The sequence below is a fragment of the Tamandua tetradactyla genome, chromosome 14, assembly GCF_023851605.1.
Source record: "Tamandua tetradactyla isolate mTamTet1 chromosome 14, mTamTet1.pri, whole genome shotgun sequence".
NCBI classification, from domain to species: domain Eukaryota; kingdom Metazoa; phylum Chordata; class Mammalia; order Pilosa; family Myrmecophagidae; genus Tamandua; species Tamandua tetradactyla.
The window spans coordinates 54,198,791-54,226,412 of NC_135340.1; the positions used below are offsets into that span (position 1 = coordinate 54,198,791).

Genomic DNA, 27,622 nt, shown 5'->3' on the forward strand with positions numbered 1-27,622 from the left:
GATCATACATCTATGTGATGATATTAAGAATCACTGATTGCATACGTAGAATGGAATGATTTCTAAATGTTGTGTTAGTCAATTTTTTTTAATAAAAAAAAATATATATATATCCATTCCTTCAAAAGTGGACCTCTCTCTAGTGCTACTCACAATAAGGCAGCTTACTTCTATTACAGCAAAGATACCGAGAAAGAGAAAGAGAGAAAGAGAGGCAGAGAGACACAGAGAGATCAAAGCATAGGAAGCAAGCTGGAAGTTATGGTCTTTTTGTAACCCACTTGGGAAATGACATCCCATGACTTCTGCTGGATTCTATTCATTAGAAACAAATCATTAAGTCCTGCCATACTTAAGGGGAGGGGATTATACACGGGCATGAAAATCAAGAGATGAGGATCATTGGGAGCCATTTTCAAGGCTGCCTACCACAATAGAATATTGTGAGCATTTTTTGCTCAATAGAAAGTCTTCAAAAATATTCTTCAAAGAGCTACAGCAAAATGTGAGAAGGCCTATCTCCTTTAAATAAAGATTAGTATAACAGTGGCCTAACCTTGAAAAATATGACATGACTTTCTCTCCAATTCCTTATAAAAAAATTCTTGTTTCTACATTATCAAAGGAACATTTTTGCATAGATCATTAAAACTAAATTTTATTCTGTAAATAATAAATATCCTTTGGTTACATAACAAACCACCCAAAATTTAGAGGCTTAAAACACAAATAACTATTTATTTACTACTCTATGGTTTGGGCAGGGTTTGACAGGGACAGCTGTTTGACAGGGCTGTCTCTGCTGGGGTGACTCAATTGGGTCTAAAGTGCAAGACGGCTTTACCCAGTACCTTAGCTGGGGTGACTGGAATGGCTGGAGATAATCGAGCCTTTCTCCCTTCAGAGTCTCTCATCCTCCAGGGCCTTGGTCTTGTCAGATGGCCTCTTTTCCCTGCAGTTTAGTCAAACTTCTTTAACTGCAACTGGCTCCCGGAGGGAAAAGTGGAAGGTGCAAGAGTTCTTAAGGTCTAGCCCTGGAAGTCACATGACACCACTTCTGCTACATCTTATTGGTCAGAGCAAGTTGCAGATTGAAGGGGAAGGGAAAGAGAATCCACCGCTTGATGGGAAGATAAGTGTATGTATTACAGGGAGGGGAGGGACAGTTGGCAGGCATCTCTGTAGACAATCCACCTCACCCTCCTATAGAAACCACAAGACCACCATCCAAGACAAGATATTGAGGGTTCCTTTTCTAGTAGTGGTGTTAAGGACTGGATATTGCCCTCAAACCATCCCACTCTTAAGAGTAATGATCAACACTGGTGATATGGCAAGTAGGAATAAATCAATGGCACAGAACCCAGGGCTTCTCTTCCCAAAACTCATTGAGGAAAGCAAGCCACAGGGTCTAACAAACGAACGAACTCATCCAGATAGTTCCCATCGTGAATGCAGTACAGAATTAGAAAAAAAATGACATCTATGGAAATGCTTTGCAGAAAGGCAACTCAGAAAGGCCCAAGATTGATAGTCAAGAGATCTGAGGTCTAGAGCTGGCTCTGCAACACACTAGCTCTGAACAAAGTAAGGTACCTCTCTGGGCATCAGTTTCCTAAATGTAAAGGAAAGAGCTTCAACTAAGACCCCCTAGGCTATGACACTTTCTGCCTCTCCATAAACCAAACTTTATAAATCCATCCAGGGAACAGCTGTCTCTATGCACATTGCCAGAGAGTCACGGAGGGTCTGAACAGGTACAGGACAGGTGAATCAGGCTGGAGGAAGGAACCTCATGGCAGTATGTCCTGTGAAGCTGATATAGAGCCCAGACCAGGCACAGCAGTGGAAACAGACAAAAAGGGAGGGATATAAACCATTACTAAGGAAGAATGTTAGGACTTAGGGGCAGTCGGATGTTTGCAGGGAAAGTCCATGGAAAGGCAGGTGGCACATATGATTCCAAACTGACTGGGACAGTGAAATTAAGAGAGAATGTGGAGAAAGGAGTGATTTGGAGCTCAATATGCAGTGGTTTTTGTAATGTGTTTTTCTCTTCATGGGCTGCTCATTAAAAGGAACTTGAAAAATACCTTAAAAACTATAAATAAGGAAATGTCACTCCATATTCCCACCATTCAAATACCATTACTTTCAGTGCTTTCATGGACCACCTTCCATGCAGCATCAGGTATTTTTGAAGTCTAGAGAACTTGAGATAAAATCTTGGCTCTCATTTTTTTTCACATAACATTTATTGAGCACACATGATATCAAATATTTTGCCTGTACTAATTCATTTAATCCTTATAACAACCCCAAGAAGCCCCACTTCATATACAAAGAGATAAAAGCACAGAAAGTTTAAATAGTAAGGGGCAGGTAAAAGATTTGAACCTATAAGCTGACTTAGAAGCTTACAAGCTCAATCCCTACACAAACCTTCACTGCATGACCTCAATGGAGTGACTGAATCTTTCTGCAAAGTGGAAATACTTCTGAGTATCATGCACTATGAGCATTAGCAATCTTATAAGTGTCTGGCACAAAGTAGTCACCTGAGGAAATGGGGGACGTTCACAACTTGAAAATGAGTTTCTATTTCAGGCACATTATAGTTTGAGATGAGGGTGGAACTTCCAAATGAAGTCAGAGTTGAAAGGGCCAGTGTTTACGCACTGAAGCAAAGCAGTTGGCTGGCCTAGGCTCTGATGTCCACTCTGCCACTTAGCTGCCATATGACCCAGCAAGTTAGTCCACCCACTTGAAACTGTTTGCCCACCAGTAAAATGGGGATACACATAGTACCTACCTCACTGGTTGATCTGAGTATGAAATGGGTTAATATGCGGGAATTGCTTAGAAAGAGGGTTTGGGATATGGTCATTGCTCGATAAATGTGGGGTTTTGTATGATGACACATGCACAAACAAAACGCCCATAAGGTAATATTCTTCTGTGTTAGGAAAACCTTATATGTATAAGCTATTAGGGGCGGGGTGCCAGTAGGAATCATATTCACTTTACTTACTTCCCTATGTGCTGGTTTGAATCTGTTAAGCACTCCAGAAAAGCCATGTGCTTCTAATCCATTCTTGTGGGTGCAGACCCATTGTGGGTAGGACCTTTTGATTAGGTTGTTTCCATGGAGATATAACCCACCCAATTCAAGGTGGGTCTTAATCCTTTACTGGAGTCCTTCATGAGAGGACACAGACAGCTCAGAGCTCAGAGATATTTGGAGATAGAGAAGAAAAACACCCCAGGAGAAGCTACGAGAGAAAAGAAAGGCCCGGAGGCACTTTGAAGAGAGCTCAGAGACAAAATCGCCCAGAGACACTAAGACTGGACCCGCATGACACAGGGAGTTCAGAGAGGTGTCCCAAGAAGAGTAAGCAAGGACCCACAGAAGCTCAGAGAGAAAGCCACTGGAATCAGAAGCTGGAAACAACCAACCCCGGAGAGAAGGGCCAGCAGACATTGCCATGTGCCTTCTCATGAACCAGAGGAGCCCCAGATGCCACCGGTCTTTCTTCAGTGAAGGTATTCTCATGTTGATGCCTTAGTTTGGACATTTTTAGGGCCTTAGAACTAAAACCTAACCCATTTTTGATATATTGCATTCTGGAAGTTTTAGCAAACCAAAACACCCCACACAACTGCACAATTATTTGCTTTGTACCCAGCATACCCACTACTGTGCCTGGAGTTGAGGAAAAGCCCCCACAATCCAGAGAAAAGGACTCCAGATTCTCATCCCCAACTGGGCAACTGAGGGATAATGCAGTTCAGTAAAGAAAATGATCCAAGTGTTGGCTACAGGACCTACCAGGTACAGCTGCCCTAGATGAGAATGGTAAGTACAGCACTATTGAGTGGGGAGGTTAAGCCATCATGCAAAGGTGTGAAATATTTGGGGGAGGGGGGAGTATTAATGTAGCCCAGTATAGAATTGGTCTTTAAAAGGAGTTCTCCATTTGGGAAGAGCAATGAGCATGTCTTCATAGATTCCAGTTTCGTGAAGGGCATGAAATTTGGCGAGCTAGAGCCTGTGATAAGCTAGAAGTTTCCAAAGAGGATGGATATAGCAATTTCACTGGAGAGAAAAGTGTTCAGCTCTTGACCTGGAGCGCGCCCTTTGTGGGAGACTGAAGGTACAGCCGACTAATGAGCTCAGAGCCTACAGGAGCCACTCGGCTCCGACAGACACCCGAAGGTAAAAGTTAGTACCAGGGGAATAGCCTCAAGCAAAGGGAACCACTGCTGGTCAAGGAGGAAGCCTTTGGAGTCACTCTGGCCAAGAGAAGGACTTCCCGGAGCTGGCAAGGGCCGGGACGCTGGAGCACACATCCCGGATTCCCGGATTCCCGGATTCAAAGGCGCAGCCCCACACCTTCCAGGTTCTCTTCCAATCACGAATTGGAAATGATTTCCCGAAGGCTGACGATCAACGCCGAGACCATCTGCCTCGGGCTTTCCCTCATTTCTCCTCCCCTGGTCCCCTCACAAGCACCTCAGACCTGAGGCAGGGGACAGGAAACCTGGAGGCAGCCGCTCCAGAGCGCCCGACCCTCGCGAGCCTGACTTCGCTGGAGCGTCGGGGGCAGCGTCACTTCGGGGGAGCCGCGCGGCACCCGGCGGAGTTGGCGTACAGCAGCCACCTCGAGAGGCCGCAGAACCGGGGAGAGAGACCCCGAGCCTCTCGGGGTACCAGGCTGGTGGGGAGGGGTCGGCATCTCAGGGCTGCCGGGAAGACCCGGCCGGAAGCTCTGCTGGACCGACGGGTGGATGCGCTCCGGGAGTGGGCGGGGAAGACCGCGCGGGGTTACTGTCCGGCCCCGCCCGGGCCGCGCTGACTCAGTTTCATCAGAAACTAAAGAGAGGAGGTGGCTACCCCGCCGCACACCGGACACTGGGGCGGAAGCGCCGGCCCGAGCCGCGCAGGCAGCCGGGACCGGAACCTGGGCCAGCCCGGCCCCACCCCACTCACCTGCGTAGGTAACCGGGGCCCGGCACCGCGAAACGAGAGGGCCTCGAGCGTGTTTGGCGCTTTGTTCTGCGCTGGTGCGCGTGTCTGGGTACGTGAGCTCCTCAGCTGTCCGACTGTCCGTCCATCACGCGGTTGGGTCACTGGAGAGTGCGTGGGAGGACCGTGTTCTCGTGCCCCCTTCACTCCTGGGCACTCCTTGCGCCCTCGCCCTCCTCCACTTCCTCTGCGCCGGCCCGCCTTCCTCGAAGGCTCCGGGGCTGATCAGGTGTGTCTCCTCCCCCGTCCCCTCCCCTCTCTCAGATCTCCAGCTCCGTCGGAAACCAGAGGCTGGCACTGTGAAGGTGACCCCCTGGGGAGGAGGGCGACGGCCCCTGGGAGGATGATGGCCGGCGCCCGCCTCACCCAGCCCGGCATCCCCGCCGCCACGGCCGCCTTGTGGTTCCTGTACGCGCTCGGCTTCAGGGGCACCGAGGCCGGGCCGCCGTCCGCGCCCCCCGGACTGCCGGCGGGAGACGCCTGCCTGAACCAATTCACCGCCGGGGTGCCTGCCTTTGTGCTCGACCTCGAGGCCTCCGTCAGCAACGGGGCCACCTTCCTGGGCTCCCCCGCGGTTCGCCGTGGCTGGGACTGCGTCCGCGCCTGCTGCGCCACCCAGAACTGCAACCTGGCGCTGGTAGAGCTGCAGCCCGACGTCGGGGAAGACGCGGTCGCTGCCTGCTTCCTCCTCAACTGCCTCTATGAGCAGAACTTCGTGTGCAAGTTCGCGCCCAGGGCGGGCTTCATCAACTACCTCATGCTGGAGGTTTACCGCTCCTATCGCGAGCTGCGGATCCAAAGCTTTAAAGGTAGGAAGGAGAGTGCTGGGGTGAATGGATTTGGGAGATTCAGAAAAGAGCTGGTTGTGGAGTCCTGGGGGAGGCGAGAATTCACAAACAGTTAACAAGGAGAGTCCGGTAACACCCCAACCCCTTCGAAGTAGTATAAGCAGTAAACAAAGGGAAGGGCACCTGAGTGGGGAGGGGACCAGACTGGCTTTTGAATTCAGGATGTTCAGAGGCCGATACTCTGGGGGTGTGTAAGGGAGAGAGGCCACCAGCCTTGATTCCTGACTTCTGGTGCAAATAGACCGAGACAGGGAGTGAGCTGTCTTGAGCTATCTGGAGACAGCCTGAGACTAGAAAGGTGTCCCTGTACTAAGCACTGTCCTGGGCACCATGAGGCCCTGCCAAGTGAGCCCGTGATAGTCTCCTCCCCTGATTGGGCTTAGGACTAAATAGCATCCTTCTGGGGACGGTTTGGCCCTTTAGTGGTATTGGGGAAACCCATCAGACCCCAGTGACTAAAGACCAAGTCCTGGGCAAGCTCAGTCTGTGGGCATCCTGAGAGTAAGACTTCTCCCCATGGCTGGTGCTGAGGGGTACAGACTGCTGGAGGGATGGGGTTGACCCAAACCCAGAGGGAGTTTGTTGTGGGCCCAGCAACCTAGAGGTTCTGGGGTGGGGGTGAGGAGGGTCCTGAGTGAATCAGTCCACCCATGTGTACCCAGCAGGGGAGAGATGTCAGCTGTCCCACAGGTGTGTGTGTGTGCGTGTGCATGTATGTGCCCCAGTGATTCTGGAATGAGCTCTCCCTGCTGAGAATCTGGTAGCCAAGCTGTCAACGCACCTTTTGTTTATGTCCAGGGATAAGAGCAAAATGGGGTGAGGACTCCTCCTCTTTCCTTCTGGGATTGAGCAGTCATCTGGGATCAGGGCCCCTCCAGAGCTGTTGAGGCCAGGCAGGGCTCCAGGGCAGGGAGGGTCACGACTGTTGACCTCTGTTAGCACTTTACAGTTTACCGAGTGCTGTCACACGCATTCTTTCACTGAGGACTCAGAACAACTTCTGAAAAGGTGCTGGTAATAGTTATCCCACTTTCTAGATTAGCAAACTGAGACTGACATGTTAAATAATTTGCCCAGAAAAACATTGACAATAAATGATAGACCTAGGAGACAAACCCAGGGTGACCTCTAAAAGGCCTATGCTGTTTTTCAGGAGACTGTCTTTCTAGTAAAAACCTAGCACCAGACTGATCCAGAACAGTCCAGCCTTTTATAGGACCAGAGACTGGAGTTCAGGGTCCAGGGCCAGGCTGGGGTTGGAGATGAGCTCAATCCTGGAAAGTGGAGAAAGGACTTTCTTCTCTCACCTTTTCCTGTACCAGTCCTCCTCCAAGACTGAGGACCCTTACTTCTCCTTGTCCTCCCAGTGGTTCTCCTGTGTCTCTGAGGAGAGGTGGGAGGGGGGGCTTTGGGGAGAGGGGCACCATCTCTGGGCCAACCCAGGCCACTGAGTCCCGCTGGACCAGGACTGAAGCCTGTTCTACAAGGAAGTGGCAGATGGTGTAGGTGGTGATGACTCTAATTGGCCTGCACTGCCTGTGCCCTTCCTGTTCCAACAGAGGCCCCCTTGCAAGTCCCACTCCAGGGTCAGAGCCCAAAATGCTGGGGCTGAGCATTTGAGTTCAGGGAGCTGAGCTGGATTGGGGCCACACGGCCTTGGGAGCAACCTTCCTCATGGGAAACTCCCAGAATCAGCCTCTTTGACATAGACAGGGTAGCTGGGGATTTCCTGGGGTGTTTAGGGCACTGGGTAGGGCTTGGACTGAGTGTGGGCTCCAGGCATTCTCACTGTGCTGCAGTTCTTTTGGGGAGTTAGGGGCAAGATGCATGTGTGTGTGTGCGCGCGCGCGTGCGCGCAGTTCTTTTGGGGAGTTAGGGGCAAGATTCATGCATGTGTGTATGTGTGTGTGTGTGTGTGTGTCAGGGGCTCCATTCTCAACTGGAGAGGTTGGGGTTAAGAACACTGTAAAACCATTAGGGCCTCCTTGGAGGCAAACAGTGGATGGAGACAGGCAAGGTGGGGGTTGATTCTTCTGTTGAGTAGAGAAATCCGCTCCAGGGTGGGTTTGTTTCCCTTTCCCCTGCCTGCAGCCTTGCCAGTCCAGTCCAGTCCAGTCCAGATTCCTGCGGTGGGAGGTCAGAAAAGCTTGGAGGAACTGACTCCTTCCTCCTCTCCCCTTCATCTGCCCTCCCCTCTCTCCTCTCTTTCTTTGGGAGGAATGGCCTTAGGAGGTGGAGCCTGTGTTTCCCTGGAGATATTATAAGGCCTGGGATGGGGGTGGGGGGCTGGTCTGGAGGCTGACCTGGCTTTATTGTCACCCTTTGCTCTCTTGGATGAGAGGAAGGGAGTGGTAGGGCATTGGTCACTGGGGCTGGGGCTTAGAGAGGAAAGGGCTGTGTGGGGGTGGGATATTCCTCATTTGACCCAGGTATGTCTGACATGTTATGCCTGCCACTTCCACCCTGGGGACCAGTGGGACTACAGGTAGCCTGTCTTCTTTCCCCCTTCTCAAATACCTAGTTACTTAATGAAAAAATGCAAGGAGGGGGATGGGGTCTTCCCAAGTCACTGCCCCTTACAATTCCTCCTGGTCTCTCTGGGGCCATCTTAGGGCCAGGTCCTGTTGGTCTCCTTGCCTGATTGCCAGCCAAGCCACTGAGTGCTGGGGATTGGCTCAAGACAGGTACTTCTCGTTCCTGCCTTTCTGTCTTGTTTGACTCTAAAAGCCCTGAACCCAGATCCCTTCTCATTTTGGTAGGTGTCTGTGCCATTGAAGGTGTTTCTTTCTGGAAACTCTCCCCTCCCCTCCGTTTGCTGTCACTGTGTGTCCTGGTCTTCCGACTGCTGTGATCATCCTCTTTGAGTCTCCCCACTGACTGTGCTGATGCTGCCTCCACAAAGAGGACACCCTGTGGCTCAGCCTCCTACCAGTGGCTCTTAACTCTTCTCTTCTTCTTTTGCACTTGCTCTTAAACTTGACATAACTTTCTGTAGAACCTCTTGTCTAGCAAAACCTTAAATACTCATGACCCTTGACACAATACCACTTATAGGCATTCTCCTCACAGCTATACGTGTACATGTGTAAAACCACTCACTGGCCAGTTATTCACTGTAGCATTGTTTATAATATCAAAGAATGGGAAATAATGTCTGTCACATCCTATAATTGAATACTGTGATACTGTTTTAAATAATAAAAAACCTGAGACAGTATGGTTTTGTTCTTAGTAGCAAAAGAAAAAGTGGGGAGAGACAATCTAAATGAACTGAGACGGATTAAATCAATTATATAAATTGTGGTGTGTTTATACAATGAAATATTAGGTAGCAAAAAAAAGAAGCAGCAGCAGCTCTTTTTGTATTGCTATGGAATGATTTCCAGTCTGTGTTAAGGGAAAAACAAGATAAAGGAACTTGCATGTTTTTGAATTCAAAGGCTATGTCTAGATATTCACATACACAAAAAAGGTAAAAATGGACACCTCTGGGGAGAGGAACCTGGATGGCTAAGGAGAAGGGGAGACTTAATTTTCACTACCCTTTTGAGCCTTTTGAATTTTATGTATGTACATGTATTACTAAGCTAAAACGAAACAGGAACAAACAAAACCTCAACATTATGCAAGCAATCAGAATCACGCAAGCCAATCTGTAAGCATAAATGTTTTGAGGAGAGCTTGTTACACAGACCAGGATTAAAATTCCAGCTCTACCAGTTAGTGGCAGAGAGACCCTGGACAAGTCCTTTAACCTCTGATGTCAACTTTCTCAGCAGTAAAGAGGAGCAAGATTGCAGTTGTGGCAGGGTGATTATGAATGGAGGTGATGTCGATCATGGGTCAATAAATTATTCTATGAAGGTCCAAATAGTAAATAGTTTAGGTTTTGTGGGCCATCTGATCTCTGTCACAACCTACTCATCTCTGCCGTTGTTAAGGGAAAGCAGCTGTTGGCAATATGTGTGGCTATGTTACAGTGGATGCTGAAGTTTGAACTTTGTGTAATGTTTGTGTCATGAAATGTTATTCTCCTTTTAAAATTTATCTCAACCATTAAAAATGTAATGGGTGGTGGGCCAGAGTTGGCCTACAGGCCACTGTTTGCCAACCCCTGATGTGAAGGATGCAGGTAGAGTACCGAACATGGTATCTCTCTCTCTCTCTCTCTCTCTCTCTCTCTCTCTCTCTCTCTCTCTCACACACACACACACACACACACACACACACACACACACAGAACAGGTGGCAGCTTACTGAAACATGACTCCAGATCTGTCTCTAACCCTGGCCTCTCTGGAGCTCCCACCCACATGTCCCACTGCCTGCTGGTCAGTTCTTTTAAAGACTCTATATAGTCTTTTCCTCAAATTCAACTTCTCTAAAAAAACTGGCCCCCTCTAAGTATGATTTTCCTTCAACCTGTGCTGGGCTCTACCTCCCAGTTTCCAGAGCCTGGCAGGTGCAGGAGCTGAAAGCATCGCCTGGCATTGTTTCCCACATGCTCCTTTCCCTTCCCCTGGCTGGCCTTCCTACTCAGACCACTCCTGTCGTATCCGTCATGCACTGGTCCACTCACCAGACTACCTGCCCCATGGAAATACTTCCCAAAGCCCTCCTCAGGTCCCCTGCTTTGTCCCAAATGCCCTCTCGCTGAGTTCCCCACACTGGCTAGGGTCTGAGTTGACACCCAGACTTATCCTGTACCCTTTCATTGCTGGACATGGATGCACCATCACACCTCAGGGAATGAAATATGCTGAATGACCACCAAGCGGCCGGGCAGTACAACCCAGAAGAGCAGGGAAGCGGGAGCCTGTGGGGGTGAACTTGTCAGGTCAAACAGCCCCTTTTTTTCTCAGGACCAACCCGAGGTGAAGTTTCTCCTTGTACTCTATCACATGGCATCACATCACATCTTCCTCTGCCTTGCTGCCCATCTTCCTCACCCTTGCTAGTACAAGGATGATATTTCCCAACTAAAGTGGCATCACTTTAAAAAGAAATACTTCGGGCGGGCCGCGGTGGCTCAGCGGGCAAGAGCGCTTGCCTGCTATGCCGGAGGACCCCGGTTCGATTCCCGGCCCCAGCCCATGTAAGAAACAAACAAACAAACAAAATATAATAAAAAAAACAAGAAAATGTTTAAAGATGTTTCCCTTTCTTCCTTCCATCCTTCCTTCCTTCTCTCTGTCTTTCCTTCCCTTCCTCCCTCTCTCTTAAAAAAAAAAAAAAAAAAAAAGAAATACTTCCCAAGAAATTGGTAAACAGCTGCTGCTTCAGCCTTTGCTCCCTCCTTAGGACTCCTGGACCGCGGTCATGTATCTAGTAGGTCAGTGTCCAGTGCAGCCAGGGCCTCCCGAGCCTGATTTCCCCTGCTCAGGGTCAGCATCTGTCAGAATGTCACTCCTGCTATGGGCCCAAGTCCAGACATCCTGGCCTAGCATCCAGGGCCCTTTGAGTCTACCAGCTACCCTGATAAAGCCTAAACTCCTTGCTTTGGCTTGTTTTCTGCTGTCATCAGGAACACCTCCTGCTCTTCCCTACAAACAAAGACAAGCAAACAAAATCCCTTCTCCCTCTTCCAGGAAGCCTCCCATATCTCCCCAGCCTGCTAAAGGCCCTCCCTTCCCCGGCTGGCCAAGCCTTGGCTATGTGCACTTATGGCATGCTGCCTGGTGGTGTTGGGTTTTACATGCTTTTATCTTATCTCCCCAACTGGACTGTAATCCTCTCAAGGATAACGTATTAGTTTCCTAGGCCTGCCTTAAGAAATGACCACATACTCAGTCACTTACAATAACAGACTTTTATTCTTTCACAGTCCTAGAGGCCACAAGTCCAAAATCAGGTGTCCTCACGGCCCACTGCCTCTGAACGCTTGGTGCTTCTTCGAGCTCCTGGTGGCCCCGGGCGTTCCTTCGCTTGTGGCCTTATCACTCCAGTCTCTGCCTCTGTCTTCACATGGCCTTCCCTTCTGTGTCTTCTCTTCTGCCTCTTGAAGGACACTTATCACCCTGATGATCCAGGATGATCTCCTCTCCTCTTGGTATCCTTGGCTTTTCCAAATAAGCTCACATTTATAGGTTCTGGTGGTTGGGACTTATCTTTGGGAGGCCACTATTCAACCCAAACTGGGCAGAAATCCTGCTTTGTGCTTTTCTCCCTCTCCCAGCCCCTATCCCTGAGAGTGGAGGAAGCCTCACACAGGCAGGTTGGAGGAGGCCATGGCTTCCTCAGAACCCCTGTACCTGGAGGTCCAGTCTGTCTGAGGTGGCAGAGGCACCTCATGCTGCAGCTGCTTATTCTGGGACACTGAGGCCTTGCCAGGCTTCCCATGACAGCTTACGAGCTCTATCCAGGTGGCCTTCACAGCAGCAATCAGGGGCCTCCCCAGCCTCTAGCCAGCAGAGCAAGGGATTTGGGTGTTTAATCACATATTCATTTATTTAGTTTTTAAAAATATTGTGACTTTAACATTTTAAAGCAATTAGCACTGACATACTTATTATAAAAAATAGGAACAAGACCCCTCCAAAACACAATATATATATATATATATATATATATATATATAGTTCCCCCTAAATGGGATCAGATGGCACATGCTATTTAGTAATTTGCTTTAGAAAATGGGTTTTAAAATGTTTTCAGCATACCAGAGACATAATATCTCTGAACGAAGACAGGAAAACGGTTTAGCTGCGTGCTGGAGCCGCGCGCCAAGCAGGCTGCTGAGTCCTAAGTTGGTCTAGGCATGGCCTATACTGCCACCTGCCCTCCCCATGCTCAGGGAGAAACCTGGTCCATTGAGTGGCAGTTGACCTAATCTTGCCTCACCCTCTCACCCTCCCCAGGGTCCCGGATCCCCAAGGCCTGGGCAGGCATGGACTTGAAGGTACAACCCCAGGAACCCCTGGTGCTGAAGGACGTAGAGAACTCAGATTGGCAACTCCTGCAGGGTGACACGGCCGTCAGGGTGGAGGTGAGGACTGGGCTGGCTCTCTGACCCACCTCTGCTCCCCAGGTGTCTCTTTCCTGGGGGCTTGGTGGTGGTGGTGGTTTGGGCCACCCAGTGGCTGGCCTCAGGTAGAGCAGATAGAAGCTGAGGTTGCATTTGTACCAAGTCCCTCTGCTGTTCCCAGGGGGCGGGTGTGTGGCTGGAGGGCCTGGGACAGCCCAAGGGCATCAGATGGCAGCTGACCTGATGGCCACTCCTGTGTACAGAGAAAAGATCCAGACCAGGTGGAGCTGTGGGGTCTCAAGGAAGGCACCTACCTGTTCCAGCTGACAGTGACCGACCCAGACCAGCCAGAGAACACTGCCAATGTCACGGTCACTGTGCTGTCTGCCAAGCAGACAGAAGGTGAGGGAGGCAGTGGGGAGGCAGCCCCTGGAGCCACTCTGCTCTGCTGATTGGACCCGCAGGCCCCATCTCACAAGCTCCCCTTCCTCCAGAGTATTGCCTTGCATCCTACAAAGTGGGCCGCTGCCGGGGTTCCTTCCCCCGCTGGTACTACGACCCCACAGAACAGCTCTGCAAGAGTTTCATTTATGGAGGTTGCTTGGGCAACAAAAACAACTACCTTCGGGAAGAAGAGTGCAAGCTAGCCTGCCGGGAAGTGCAAGGTGCGACTCTGAGAGGTGGCTCTGGGTCTCAGGTGACTTTACCTGAGGGTAGGTGTTCTCTCTTTACCGGTCAAGGCTGGGGGGACCCCCATTCCCAGACCCCCACACCACCTCCCCGGTCATCTCGTCCCTGCTGGGGCCTGGCCCTGCCTTCCCTCACTTCTCTGTTCTCTCTTTCCCAGGTCTCTCAGTGGAAAGACAACATCCAGGTGGGCTTTGATTCTTAACCTATTTTCCACACCCCCCCTGGGGCTCCAGCACATGCTGTCCACACTCCTGACTAATCTGCCTCTGCCCAAGCCTATTCCTGCCCTGATTGTTTGTGGAGGGTCCGGACACCTACCTCTACCAGCCCAGAATCCTCCTTTCAGGGTCCACCCAGTTTGCTTGAAGCAAGGTTTGAGAGGTTGTGGAAAGGGAATAGGAGACATGTTATGTTGCCATGTGGAGGCAGAGAGGCTGGGTGGGTGGGTGGTGGAGCCTTGCACCTGTCGGCCCCTGCTTGAGCCTGACTACGCCCCGCCCTGCCCCCATGCAGTGTGCTCTGGTACCTGTCAGCCCACGCAATTCCGCTGCAGTGATGGCTGCTGCATTGATGGCTTCCTGGAATGTGACGGTACTCCTGACTGCCCCGATGCCTCTGACGAGGTTGCCTGTGACAAATGTGAGGCCTGGGAGATGGAAAGTGGGTGGGCAGCTGAGGGAGCGGTCCCTACAGCACTACCCTGCACCCCTGGGAGATGCTCCCTGGACATGTGCCTCTGACCTTTCATCTCTGCAGACACCAGTGGCTTTGAAGAACTCCAGAGCATCCATCTCTCCAATGACAAAGGTGAGACACCCCCACCATCCCAGGCCCCTGGGGGTCAGGGACACTGCCAGCATGTCCTGCTTGCCTCTTATTCCATCAGTGTGCCAAAGGGCTTGGGCAGAGAGAGCCCAGAGGGGGCTCCTGGAGCTCTCTTCTCTGGTCTTACATTGCCCAAACATCAGCCATTCTCTTTATTATTATTATTATTTAGAGCAGTTGTAGGTTTACAAAAAATCTTGTAGAAAATAGGGTTCTCATATACCTCCCTCACACCAGTCATTCTTTTAACACCTTCAGAACTTTAGCCATGCCCACACATCACTGAGATATTACTTAACATTTTTTCTATAAATCAATTAATTTTTTAAAATTTAATATATTTTTAAAAGGAAATATCTTATTACTATGATAAGTGGAAAGCCACTGTTACTTGTCACAAATTGAGGACTAATGATAAAAATAAATATAATAAAACAGTATTCATCAGTTTTAGCTGGACATTGTTGCCTGCCACAGACCCTAAGGCCCACCCTCTTTGTTAAAAATGTAGAGTCAGCCAGTGTTTGAGAAAAAAATTTAAACCTCTTCCTTGTCGCCATCAGAAAAGTTGAAAGAAAATTAGGAAATAACCATGAGTCAGTGTGGTTTCCTTCTGTGCCCAGGATCACTGCCCAGGATTGATGTCCCTTGTTTCTGGGCAGTGCTGCCCTGGGCCAGATGTTCCTGGGGTCCCCGAGGCCCCCACGTCTGGGGGGCCATGGACTCACTCACCCTCTGCCTGCCCCTCACCCCCTAGGACACTGTGTGGATGTGCCGGACACGGGGTTCTGCCAGGAGAGCATCCCCCGCTGGTACTACGACCCTTTGAGCGAGCACTGTGCCCGCTTTACCTATGGCGGTTGCCATGGCAACAAGAACAACTTCGAAGAGGAGCAGCAGTGTCTTGAGTCCTGTCATGGCATCTCCAGTGAGCTGGGCTGGCGGGTGGAAAACAGGGAGAGAAAGGGCATAGCCAGACCCCTCTGCTCTGCCCAGAGGCTTGGCTTGGTCACCCCTCCATCGTCAGAGTACCTGGAGTGGGCGTTGGGGAGGAAGGGACGCTATAGAGCTGCTAAGTCTCAGAGCCGTTGGTGTTAATTAGGCTCTCCCCCATTGCTTTGCAGAGAAGGATGTGTTTGGTCTGCGGCGGGAAAGCCCCATTCCCAATGTAGGTAAGCCTTCTGCCCTGTCACCAAGGTTCTCAAGGCTCAACCCCATGTGATTGCTTGTGACTGCTGTTTTGAAGGAGCCTGAGGTTGCAAATAGTGATGCCTGCCATGGGCACAGGAGGGAAATATAACATTTTGCATGCCAGGTATTTGCCTCAGAGTCCCAGGCTTTTCCCCAGGCTTCCTTCAGGTAGTGCAGGCTGGAGCCGAGGCCCAGGCCCACCAGAATCTCCCCCTCTGAACTCCCGGGTGGAGCTTGGCAGGCTACTCACGTGCTGGACGGTGTGAGTTGGGTGCCCATGACCTCCCACAGCTGGCATCCCTTCTGACTCGGTCACTTTGATACAGTATGGGGTGAGGCGTCAGAACCAGGCAGGCCCTGGCAGCCCCTATTCCTGCACCTCCTCCCCCCAGGCTCTGTGGCCGTGGCTGTCGTGGTGCTCTTGGTCATCTGCATCGTGGTGGTAGTGGCCCTCCTAGGTTACTGCTTCTTCAAGAACCAGAGGAAGGGCTTCCGCCGGGATCACCACCACCCGCCACCCACCCCCGCCAGCTCCACAGTCTCCACCGCTGAGGACACAGAGCACCTGGTCTATAACCACACAACCCGACCCTTGTGAGCCAGGAGCTGCCTTGCCCCTCAGCCTGGGGCTCTTGCCAGCTTTCGCCTAGCCCTGCTTCGTCTTCGCCAAGATGGAGACCTGAGCTAGGGAAAACTTTGGGACCAGACTCGTCCCCACCACTCCCCCAGGCCTACTCTGCCTCTGAGAGTGCCCCTTGGAGTGGCTCAGTTGAGCTCAGGCCAGTCGATTAGGCAAAAACTCAAGGGTCTGGGAGAAGAAAACCCTTGATCCCAGAGTCTCAAATGCAGATGGACCTATCACACCTACGATTTCAGAGGAAGATGGAATTTTGTTTCTTATTCAAAACTACCTGTCCTCACCCCAGGGACGCCTCAGGATGGGAAGGGGGCCTGAGGCTATGTCAGAAGCTGGAGGCCCCAACCCTGCTTTCCAGGGCTTCGGGGATGGACCTCCCTGTATATTTTGTGCTGTAAAGAGTTGCTTTTTGTTTATTTAATGCCGTAGGGGTGGGTGAAGAGGAGTGAAAGGTGATTCTCTGACCTCTGCTTCTTCTCTTTCCTTTTTGCTAAAATGGAGCTTTCTGACCTTGGCCAGCCCCAGCCTGGCTTGGCCCGGCTGGATCTTCCTCAGGCCCCCCCACCTCGGCCTCCAGGGGCTCCCCAACATCACACCTTCACGCCCTCCCCCACCTTCCCCCAGGCTCCAGTCCCCCACAGTATAATAAAATGGTTTGATCTGTGGGGCTTCTGCTTCCCTTTTGTGGGCCAGGAAAGGGACAGGGTTGCTGGGGTGTGTGTTGGGGGGGGGGGGGGGGGGGGTGAGACCGCCCTGTCCGACTGGTTCAGGCTTTGGCCACCCTGTTCAGCAGGTTTTCCCACCTCTCCCGAAACTGCCCCAGGCCCTGAGGGTGGAACAAGTGCCAAGTTTGACCACCAGAGGGGAGGGGTGAAAGGTGAAGAGGCTGTGGGGGTTGGGGGCAGAAATGCTGCCTTGCTGCTCTGTAGCATCATTTCTCCCCGGTTTGAGGCTCCCAGCAAGCCGGTTCAGAGGCTGATACAGGTCTTATCCTAAATGGGGATGGGGAGGAAGGGTCACAGGTTTGAACCCTGGCCTTTTATCTCCATTCCCTTTGGTGTGGTGGCAGAGACTGGGGTGCCATCTGGGCCTAATCAGGTGCCCTCTCCCTTCCCCACCCTCAGAAGCAAGGCATCGGCTTCCTCGCAGGAATGTAGCCCCTTCCCCAGCTCCTGCCTTCAGTTGAGTTTCTCCACTCCAACCCACACCCCTCCATTTGTTCTTTGACCCTCATTCCTGGTCCCCAGAACTCTATTCTCATTCATTCATTTAGCAATTTATTGAGCTCCTATATACCAGGCACTTTGAGTCATTAGAAATTTGGTATTAAGACAAATACAGAGTTCTTGATACAAAGAAATCACTAAATAAGTGCTTTACACAGCTCAAGTCACTGACTGCACACAACCCTGTGATGTAAGTACTATTATTATCCCCATTTTCTAGGTGGGGAAACTGACACAACACGATAGTGAGTTCCCAAAGTCCTAGAGCTGGGATGGGGAGACCAGATTCAAACATGGCTGCAGAGTCTAAGATTACAAGAGTTTTAGATTGCACAGAAAAATAAAATGGCAGCGTGTGAGATTTGGGGGGGCTTTTAAACAGTTGAAACATAACTTACATGGTAAGTAATCATAAGAGCACAATACCATGTTCTTCCAAAACTGCACACACCTGTGAGGCAAACACCCAGCTTAAAATGCGAAGGCTTGGAGGACCCTGCAAGCAGGTCTTTCTTTTGATGGGAAACTTATACTCCACGTTTTTGTATATGTGCTCTCTCAACCTGGACTACTTTCCCACTTCTGTCCCTCAGCCTAAGCTCGGGCTCTAGTTCATGAAACCCTCCCCCTACACACCCACCCAGGTGAGGAGCACTCCCTGTTTCTGCTAGGGGACCTTATGCTTAGAGCACCCTCAGGTGGCTTCACTCACTTACCTCCTCCCACTGGGTGGTGAGCTGGAGGTGCGGTGGCCTGAGTCGTCTCTGGTCTCCAGCACCCTGTACTTGATCTATGACCGCAGTAAATGATAGTTACTCACTAACGGCTGAGTAGAGCAGGGTGTGGGACTCATTTTCCTGCTTTGCTCTCTTCCCATTTCTTGAGGCACCATATTTTACTTTCTAACCCCCTCTGGTCCAGCCACGCATTCCTCCTTTGAGGCTGAAAGCAGGCTGAATCCCTCCTCTGGTTCTCCCAGCACTGGTTATGACCCCCGTTATATCGGCTGGGGTGATTAGTGACTCAATTCTGTCTCCCAATGCCTAGGATAATGATTGACACAGGGTTAGCGCTTAATAAGTGTTTGTTGAACCGAAATGAACAACCGTTCCGGGAGGGGTAGAGGTCAGATGAGAACGATGCCAGGCAAAGCGCCATCCCTAGCAAGCGCAGCGGGGTTGGGGGCAGGGCTCAGTTTCGGCGGCTCCGGCGGCCCGAATCTTGCAAGGGGCCGCTAGGGGGTGCTCTCACCACTACCCGGCGCCGCGATCTCTGCGGCACGAGTTTAAATACGGTACCAGGCAGGTGTCATATGGAGCCATGAAAGCTGAGAGGCAGCTGCTGCTCTCCTGGAGCTTACACTCTGCTATTGGATGTTAATACTGTAACAAAACCATTTGGTCCCCAAACTACTCATTACCGTAGCCATACTTTGCTCCATACTCCCCTTTTTCCAAACTTTCACACCGCTGTGCCTTTGCCCAGGGGATTGTCTCCACCTCAAATGCCCTCTTTTCCTTGGAAAGTTCCTACTTACCCTATGATCTGGCTCAAAAAGCCATCCCTAGCTCCTCAGCCAAAGTGCATTACTGCCCTCCTTGTTCTCTCATGATATACACAGCTCAGGTGGGTCCAGTTAGTGAACGTCTGCCCTCATCTGGAGGGGCAAGTGCGGGGCAGTTCTAGTGACTTCCACTTGGCCTTTCCTGTCCTAACAGCCCTCACCCCACCAGTCAGGGAAGCAGTGTGGGGGTTCTGCAGTTGCTGAGTATGTCGATACCAATTATGCATTTCAGAACTGCGCTTCAGTCTCCCTTGTGCTGGGCCCTGCTTCTGCTTGCTAGATATGCAGCAAAAGGTGGTTGAATTAAGCAGAAACTGATCAAGCCCTGAAGATTAATAAAGAGGTTGAGAAATGGCTTCATGGAAGAGGTAAAAAAATAAGATGAGCAGGTGTGGGCCTGGGTGTAGGGGATGTTCCAGGCATCACAAAATCATGTGAACAAAAGCTTGGAAGTGTTGATAGGAAATAACTAGAACATGTAAATTCTTTAAGATGGGGAGGGGAGGGGAAATGGAGAATTAATGCATAATAGGTACAAAGTTTTTGCTAGGGGTGATGGAAAAGTTTGGTAATGGACGATAATGATGGTCATACTTAAAAGCAGTTAAAAATAGAAAAGGTTATGTTGTGTATATGTCACACAGAATAATTTTAAAACATTTTTGTTAATTAAAAAAAAACTAGACGTTAGAAATCATGGGCCTTGTTTTGCTTGGAGACCAGCAGGCTGCTCCATTTGACTCAAGCAGCAAGACAGCAGGCTGGGAAGTTAGGGGCAGAGGCCACATTGGTAAGTGCTCTGAGCAGGAGAAAGGGGTGAGCCAAACACTGGCATTAAAGTGTGGACAGGTAAACAGAACATGTCACTAGAAGTCACCACTCAAGGAGAGGGACAGAGGAAGAAGCAACACCAAGTAAATTAGGACCGGGTGACTATGTGTGGGCAGCAGAGGCTTGCCGAAAGGTTGCCTACTGGCAGTCTGCAGCCATGCTTTGTGGCCCCCAAACAGTAGTTTAATTTCTTTAATTAGTTGCCCACATTATAAGAATTTGGGGCTTTATTATAAAAATCTGTATTTCTAGCTTCTTGTGAAAACTTGAGGGGCATGGCAATCCTGGGCCCACTTTCCTGCATGGCAGAAATCTAGATGCTGAGTTTTGGGGTCCTCTTTAGCCAGGCAGGTTACTAACCCAGCCTGCCACCCCCTCTGAGCCTGGGCTCCTGTGGTTTTGTCTACAAAGATGTACTGGTACCCACAGTTCAAGTGAACACTGCCAAAAACTTGGTTGTTCTTCCCAAACCCATCCCTGCCCACTTAAACAAACAGCCGAGAATAGGAGCGGTCTGCCCTATTGCACAAGACCACTCCCTTCCCCACCCGGCAGCAGCAAGGCTAAAGCCTGGGAATGCACTTTTAAGCTCCCCCAGGAGGGGCTGTTGCAATAGCTCCACCTGGACCTCAGGATCAAACCCGGAAGCCGAGCTTCAGTCCAGGGGGTTGTTTAAACCCTCCCACAGCCCTCTCGGCTGGGCTGTGCATGGAGTGTGGGTTGTGTGCCGCCAACTCTCCACTCAGCCTGCCTCTCCCCGCCCCCCCACCACCACCTGTGGCAGCTGGGGGTTGAATCAGAGCCCAGAACCAGGAAGACAAAGAAAATAGTCTGGAAAAGAAATAAATAGGCCCCTTGCCGTGGGTTGGGGAATTTAAAAAAAGCTATATTTTTAGGGGAAAAGGGAAAAAAAAGACCCGAGAAAAGGTTATTCACCCAAATATAATCAGTGTTATTATAATAAGATTACAGACGGTTTTTAGTTTCTTCTTTTTTCTTAATGTACATTTTCTACAATGAACATCTATTGCTTTTGTAGTAAGGAAAAGTTCTCTTTTAAAAAGTACTTATCAGGACATGGTGGCTTAGTGGCAAAGTTGTCGCCTGCCATGCTGGAGACCTGGGTTCGATTCCCAGTGCCTGCCCATTGCAGAAAAAAGTACTCTTCATCTATTTAAGAAAGAAAGAAATTGGCAAATCCATGAACCTCTGAAAAGGGGGTGGAGAAGGGTGGGCTTCCAGATATCTGGGAAAGGGGGGATGCTCCAAGTCTTGGTGACTCTAGAACATGGGACAGGGGTGGGGCAAGAATCCACAGAGCTGGATGGTGGCCACGCCACTGACAGAAATAGGGCTGAGCAGAGGCAGCCCAGTCCAGAGAACAGGGCCTGGCTGAGAGGCCACAGATGGAGACTGATTTTATTGCTTTTATTCTAGCTCACTTAGTTTTTATTTCCTCCTGCCTTGCCTTACTGGGGAAGGATTGAAGACAGCTTAAGAGGGTTCATAAATTAGGAGATCACATGGGTATAAAGTTGGAATGGGAGGGAAAATGTGAGAAGGCACACAAGCTAGGGTGAGGAGCGGGCATAGACAGATGAGCTTTGAAGTCTTTGGGCCATCCATTTAGTTCTGGATGTTCTGGGCTGGGGGCATCCTGCCGAGGTCCGTCTTGGTGGAGGTGATGGAACTTCTGGATTTGGGAGTGGTAAGTATAAGGGTGGAGTGAACAAGACTACTGGGAGAGGAAAGTGGAGAAGGATGGGAGAGGGAAGAGAGCAGAGAGGAGGACGGGAGCTCGGGAGGAGGAAGAGGAGGAGTGGTCAGAGGGACGGCAGGGGCCAGGGGAAGAGGCAAGTTCACGAGGGGTTTCCAACCTGGCAAGTCTTCAGGAAGGAGTAAGCGTGGGAAGAGGAGGTCTGCTGACCATCATGATGTTTGGAGAGCAAGGTGCCCACGGGAGACACCTACTGGGGACCGGGAGAGGAGCCAGGGTGGGAATTGTTCTAGGGGCGGTGGAGAAGGTAAGAAGAGCGACCTCCTCACAGAGCGTCCTGGGTTGAAGAGCCGCCTGGGGTGCATTTTAGGCTGAGGCGAGGGAACCAGCACAGAGGGAGAGGCTGACGCTACAAGGGAAGAGCAAAAACTGACGGAGCAAACCCAATAGCTCATCTGGAGTTGTCTGCCCAGTAGATTTTGTCTGACCCATTTAACTCTCCTGCGTGATTTCCTTTGCAACCAGTTTATGACCTTGTGTCCACCAGGCTGAGCTCAGGGTTACACTGTGGCACCCAAAGAGGGGCCCTGCAGTGGTCTATGAGAACTAAGGAGTTGGAATAGATGACAATTTCCTTCCTGTTCTCTGACTGCGGGCTCTCTGGCCTTTTGAGTGTAGTGTGTGGGACACTGCCAGAGTGGAGAAGTTGAGGCCCAGAGAGGGACAACCTTGCTGGTTCAAGGTCACATAGCCAGTGGGTAGGGGCACAGCCAAACTGAGAAGCCAGCATTCCTGAGCCCCAAATTCTTTGCTCTCTACCTGTCTGATCCTCTCTCTGGAAGTAGGACAAAGGAGCCATGAGCGCCACAGGCCAAGAAGCTGTCAGGGCTGTTCCAGAGCCCCAGGAGGCTGGGAACCAGGGGCCCACGCCCATGGAAACACGGGCCACACTGATACCTCTTACTTGGCTCTCAACAACTTCTTCTAAATCAGTTCCTCTGCTATTATCTTACTTATCCCTGTAGGCCCCCTGGGAGCCAGGGAGGGGCAGAGAGTATCAGACACACTTCACAGCTGGGAGAAACTCAGACAAGGAAGAAGGCAGTAGTTTTCCCGAAGTCACCCAGCAAGTAAGGGATGGGAGCTGGATCAGGGGCCTGAGCCACGAAAGCCTCATGGGAGGCAGGAGGCCAGCAGTCCCAGAAGCCAAAGTCCCCGTCTCACCGGGAGAGGGAACCCACAGCCCCTAGAAGAAGACCTATGGGGGACAGGCTCCCCCTTGCTCCTTAGCTGACGCAGGGCACTGGCAAAGAAGGGAGACAAGCAGAGGCCCGAAGAAAATGTGAACAAGTATAGTCTTTAGTTAGTAATAATGTATCAACATTGGTTCATTAATAGTGACCACTGTACCATACTAACGTAAGATGTTAATAATAGGGAAAACTTGGTATGGGTATATGGAGCCTCTGCACCATCTTTGCAATTTTCTTGTTAATCTAAAATTATTCTAAAATAAAATGTTTTGAATTAAAAAAAAAAAAGAAAGAAAGAAAAGTTGGGCAGACACAGCAGAGCACGGCCACAGAGAATGCAGGTCTGAGGTGAAAGCAGCCATGGGCAGTGGCCCTGGGTGGGGTCTGTGCTGCCTGCCTTTATGTGCTTCAAAGGGTTCCAGGGAACCCCCATGCCCTCTGGGGCCAAAGTCTCCCCTGCTGCCCTCACTGCCAAGCAGCAGCAGTCACCTGGATACCTGGGGAGAGAGAGGGATTGGTGCAGGTGAGAAGGCCATGGAGCTGGTGATAACGACAAGCTCCTGCCTCCCAGGGGGGTTATGGGTGGGATGACCCTAAGCCCAGGCTTAAGCCTGTTGTCCCCTGTCAGTATTAAGGGAGGTCCTGTTCAGTTACAAAAAATGTCTTGAGCTGGACAATGCATTAAATGGTTGTCCCAGTTAGGGGGGGAAATCCTTTCACTTCTGTTCAGTGGAGAAAGTCTTGAGAATATTCCATGAGGAGGGCAGGCCTGGTTCTGTGTTGACATCTATCCTGGGAGTCTGTCCCTCCCCTTTCACTTCCAGCCCTGTTTTCCTCCGCCTCATTCCCCAGTCTAGGACAACCTGGCCTACCCATAACCATGCCTCCCAGCCCTGCCCTCTCAGAGAACCATGTCTAGGGGGCGGAACCCTCCATATCAGGATACCTGAGTCCAAGGCCCTGCCTTAATTTTGGTCATGTTGCTGTGTGCCTCAGTCTTCGCATCTGTACATTGGAGCTGATGAAGCCACCTGGTCTATCCTGAGGTTCAAATGTAAGGAGGGAAAGTGATAGTGGAGGAGATAAGGCTGCCTGAGCATTGCTGTATAGGAGAGCAGAAAGCAGTGGTTCCTTGGGACAGCCAGCACTGCCCAGTCACTTCCTGCTGTTACCACGAGCTGACTAATGTGGCCCCTCAGCTGTGTTCTGCTCACTGGGGGATCTGGCCCAGGCCCAAGTTGGATGCTGGCAGCACAGCCCTGCCTGGGAGCCGGATTTCCTGGCAACAAGGTGCAGTGGGCAGGTCTGACCTGTGAGAGCCGTGGTAACTGCCTGGGGCCTGGGCTGGTTGCAAAAGGGGCCAGCGCTCCTGACACAGTCTCGGTCTCACTCTCACAAGCTGGTTCCCAGGAGAACAGGGAGTTCAAGGAGGGTGTGTCCCCGCTGCCTGGGCACCACGCTGCTCCCAGGAGAGGGCACCGACACAGCTCCTTCAGACTCACTCATGCCAGCCCAGGCCCAACTTGAACACCCAGCACAAAGAGACACCTGGACAGGGATCCCCACACAGATCCACGCAGAGCTAGCAGGGGTGCACACACACACATATATATACATGCAGAGCTAAGGAGAGGCACCGTCATTTACGGACATACATACACAGTCATCGACATACATGCAGTTATTTGGAGTTTTGCACAATGACAACACGCATTTTAAACACACAAGCAAAAACAGGGACGCAGAAAATGTACACGGACACAGATATATATATAAACACCTTGTCATCATTTAGTATTTATTGAACACCCACAATCTGCTAGTCATGCTTCAATGAAAAAAGACCTCTCCCCCGACCCCAGGCCTGCATGGCCATAGCACACCCAGAAACGCAGGCATTCTCATAAGAGCCACTTGGGATTATTCTGGGCTCCAGTCTTTAAGACGAAGATGAGGAACTGTTTTTTTTTGTTAATTTTTTTTGTGTGTGTATGGTCACTGACCCAAAGATGGGGGGAAAAAAGAAATTGTTGGTATAGTTTCATTGATAATAACAATAATTTAAAAAGTCAAGGAAAACAATTTAAATGCCTCCAAATGGAGATTTAGTTGAAATCACGGTCAGGGTAAAATTGCATTTATTTCAAGCAAACATACGCATACAGCCACAGCCTCATGATCAGAGTTTATAATAACATGAAAAAATATTGCTAAACTTCTAAGTGAAAAAAATCAAAATAAAAAATTGTATATGCAGCATGATAAAAAATATCTTGAAATACATGCATAGAAGAAAATTCTGAAAGAAGGTACACCAAAATGTTATTATTTCTTGTTTTGGGGAGCCAACAATGAGTAATTTTTTAATATTTCAGTTCTTTTGAGTTTTCTGATTTTTCTGTGAGTATTTGTTATTCAAAAATAATATAAATGTCATTGTTTAAAACCAACTGAATGCTACAAAACATTAATAACAACTCACATAGATGAGGACATAACTGTATATGTATAAAAGATTGAAATCATCTGACTTAAATATCCATGAATAAGAGACATATAATTTCACCCAATTCATATAATAAATTTTCCATTAAATTTGGATTCAAGATTAGAGAGAAAGAAGGGAAAAAAAGGAAAAGGAAGTCGAGACAAAGAAAGAGAAAAATAGAGAAGCTGTCCTAGGAAAGTAGATAAATCCAACATATTATAGAGACAGAATTATTGAGTCAGTGGATTTGCAACAGAGGTAAATCCCTCTGGTTCTGCCTGGGCTTGGGCCCCCAGTCTCAGTCTCCAGGCCTCTGTGATACAAACCTGGGTGATGAACTTGATTCTCAAGGGTTGACTTTTTATCCATAAGCACTTGAGTCAGTAGTAAACATTGCCTGAGCCCGAGACCCTTCATGGGCATAAGTAATATAAATGGGGTTTTCTCTCTTTCCATTTAGCTGGGGAGATGCAGCCTGTATCAGTGAAACAGGGCATCTGGTGTGGGGACAAGCACACTTTTTGAATTAGGGAAACTGGTAAAAACAAAGGTTAGGAGGCAGGGATGTCAAGGGATAATTGGAGGTCAGGGTGTGGGGGTCACTGGGACAAACTGGCCCAGTCTAGCTTGGTGTCAGATTCTAAAAGGCCTTGAATGCTAAAACGAGACTCTGGGAGTTCATCATAGACAGTGAGAAGCAATACTGGTCTCGAGTAGGCGATATGCCAGGAGGAAGGCCTGGGTGGTTTGAGGCAGGGAGCACTGGGGCCGGGGACGTGGGGTACAGGTGAGGCTGACAGAGGTGCTGCTGTCCCCGTTTGGTGACTGGGTCGGGGAGGAGGCATGGTGACTGAGTTTTGTATTTGGGGGACATTATGTGCTGTATCATCAGAGAATTAGGGAAGAAGTTGGAGTGAGGGAGGGGCCCAGCCAACACCTGGCTAGGCTTCCTCCCCCACCCCATGGCTCCACTAAGGTCCCTCTGAGCAGTTTGAAAACCCCTGAACCAGTTAATGTCCTAAGTTCTTCATTTTAGAAACGGAGAGACTGAAGCACGGAGATAGGAAAACGTTGGCCTGAGATCATGGAGCTGGTTGATGTCAGAGCTTGAACTCAGATCTCCACCAGGAGGGGAGTGTGGCAGACTGGGATGAGGTAGCAGCAGGATACAGAGATGGGCAGGGAGACTCAGCACCTCTGCCTGAGGGGGTAAAGGGACAAAGGAAGGTGCAAGAGCTCGAGCTCTGGGGGATGGGCCCTTGTGGGGCAGGAGGCAGCCAGTTTTAGCTAAAGCGAAACTTGGGGATTGGATTATCAGAGGTTTCGCTTGGCTAGGATCTCTGTCCCTCAGCCATTCTCTTCCTCACCACACACACTGCTATAGCCTCCTGCAGGGGGGTGTTGGGCTGAGAGTTGAGTATCTTAGAAATATTGCTCCACAGGGACAGCACTCACCCATGGCCCAACTCCTGAGTGTGCAAAGTGCTCTCAGGGGCATCTTGTCATCATACTCGTTTTGAGATAATTTTTTTTCTACCTTTTGGGCCTCAGATTCCTCATGGGTAACTAAAATAAGGTTATTTATTGAGGTAGCCTTTAAAGTTCCTTTCAGCTTTAATTCCAGGAAATGTTCTTGGGATCCCTGTTCCTCATCAGGGCCTCTTCCAATGAACCCTCCCTCCCACAGGAATTCTGGGACACAACTTCTTTTTAATGTTTGCACTTGGTACCCTTGACTTTACTGGGTCCTTATATGGACTTGGAGGTCCTGCGTGAAGACTGTGTCCAACCAACCCAAGCCCAAGAAGTTTGGCCAGAGGAAAGTCCAACGTCTAGTGGCTGAGGTCTAGGCTATATAGCTTCCTTCCCTGCTCAGACTCTACCTCCCATGCCCAACCTCAGAAACTGAGCCCTGTGGATGGTCAGGAGATGGTCTCTGCCAGCAGGGAGGTTAAAAGGGATGTGGATTGCCCCAGAATCCAGAGCTGAGCACTGCACTCTAGAAAGGAGGAGGAGAGAGGAGGGGCCCCACCTGCCTGGTGAGGTCATGGGAAAGCAGCTCTGGCGCTGACACCTGGGGAAACCCGTTTCCAGGCTGCTTCCCACGCTAGCTCTCCTGGGAACCAGCTAAGCCCCAAGAGGGGAGCCATACGCCCGCACTCGGCCCCCCCACCACCCTACTTCAGTTCCCATCCCATCAGTCTCCTGGTCCAGCCCTCAATCTTTAACCTAGTTTCAGCCCCTGACAGCCCTTTCACACCTAACCTGCCTCTATCCAGCCTGGAGGACCTTTGAGGAGAGCTCTCAGGGAGCCACAGGCAGAGGGGTCACTAAGGACTCCAGGAAATACACAGACAGCAGC

General features: G+C 50.2%; 1 protein-coding gene and 1 long non-coding RNA gene across 3 annotated transcripts in view; one reads left to right on the forward strand and one right to left on the reverse strand.

Annotated features, from left to right (window-relative positions):
* The window catches only part of LOC143655938 (uncharacterized), a 22,073-nt gene extending 16,826 nt beyond the window's left edge, over nucleotides 1–5,247 (reverse strand). The window contains exon 1 of the long non-coding RNA XR_013162345.1: nucleotides 4,991–5,247. This is a non-coding gene — a long non-coding RNA (uncharacterized LOC143655938). The remainder of the gene's footprint in view (nucleotides 1–4,990) is intronic.
* Nucleotides 4,451–16,846, forward strand: SPINT1 (serine peptidase inhibitor, Kunitz type 1). 2 transcript variants are annotated; one of them, XM_077127479.1, is made up of 11 exons: nucleotides 4,451–5,078; nucleotides 5,291–5,835; nucleotides 12,732–12,859; nucleotides 13,102–13,240; nucleotides 13,333–13,551; nucleotides 13,686–13,712; nucleotides 14,042–14,167; nucleotides 14,285–14,335; nucleotides 15,111–15,281; nucleotides 15,478–15,525; nucleotides 15,937–16,846. In XM_077127479.1, the coding sequence occupies exons 2-11, from the start codon at nucleotides 5,370–5,372 to the stop codon at nucleotides 16,140–16,142; spliced, it is 1,581 nt and encodes a 526-aa protein (XP_076983594.1). In that variant the 5' UTR covers nucleotides 4,451–5,078; nucleotides 5,291–5,369; the 3' UTR covers nucleotides 16,143–16,846. The 2 variants fall into 2 exon arrangements, with proteins under 2 accessions (XP_076983594.1, XP_076983596.1); XM_077127481.1 differs by having other exon boundaries at nucleotides 4,457–5,078; nucleotides 13,333–13,503.
* Nucleotides 16,847–27,622: the final 10,776 nt, after the last annotated feature.

Bases quoted from the DNA above. Each gene is read 5' to 3' on its own strand.
- SPINT1 (XM_077127479.1), top strand. From the start codon at position 5,370: ATGATGGCCGGCGCCCGCCTCACCCAGCCCGGCATCCCCGCCGCCACG. The intron at 5,836-12,731 runs GTAGGAAGGAGA...CACCCTCCCCAG, and splicing joins GCGGATCCAAAGCTTTAAAG to GGTCCCGGATCCCCAAGGCC. The intron at 15,282-15,477 runs GTGAGCTGGGCT...ATTGCTTTGCAG, and splicing joins GTCCTGTCATGGCATCTCCA to AGAAGGATGTGTTTGGTCTG.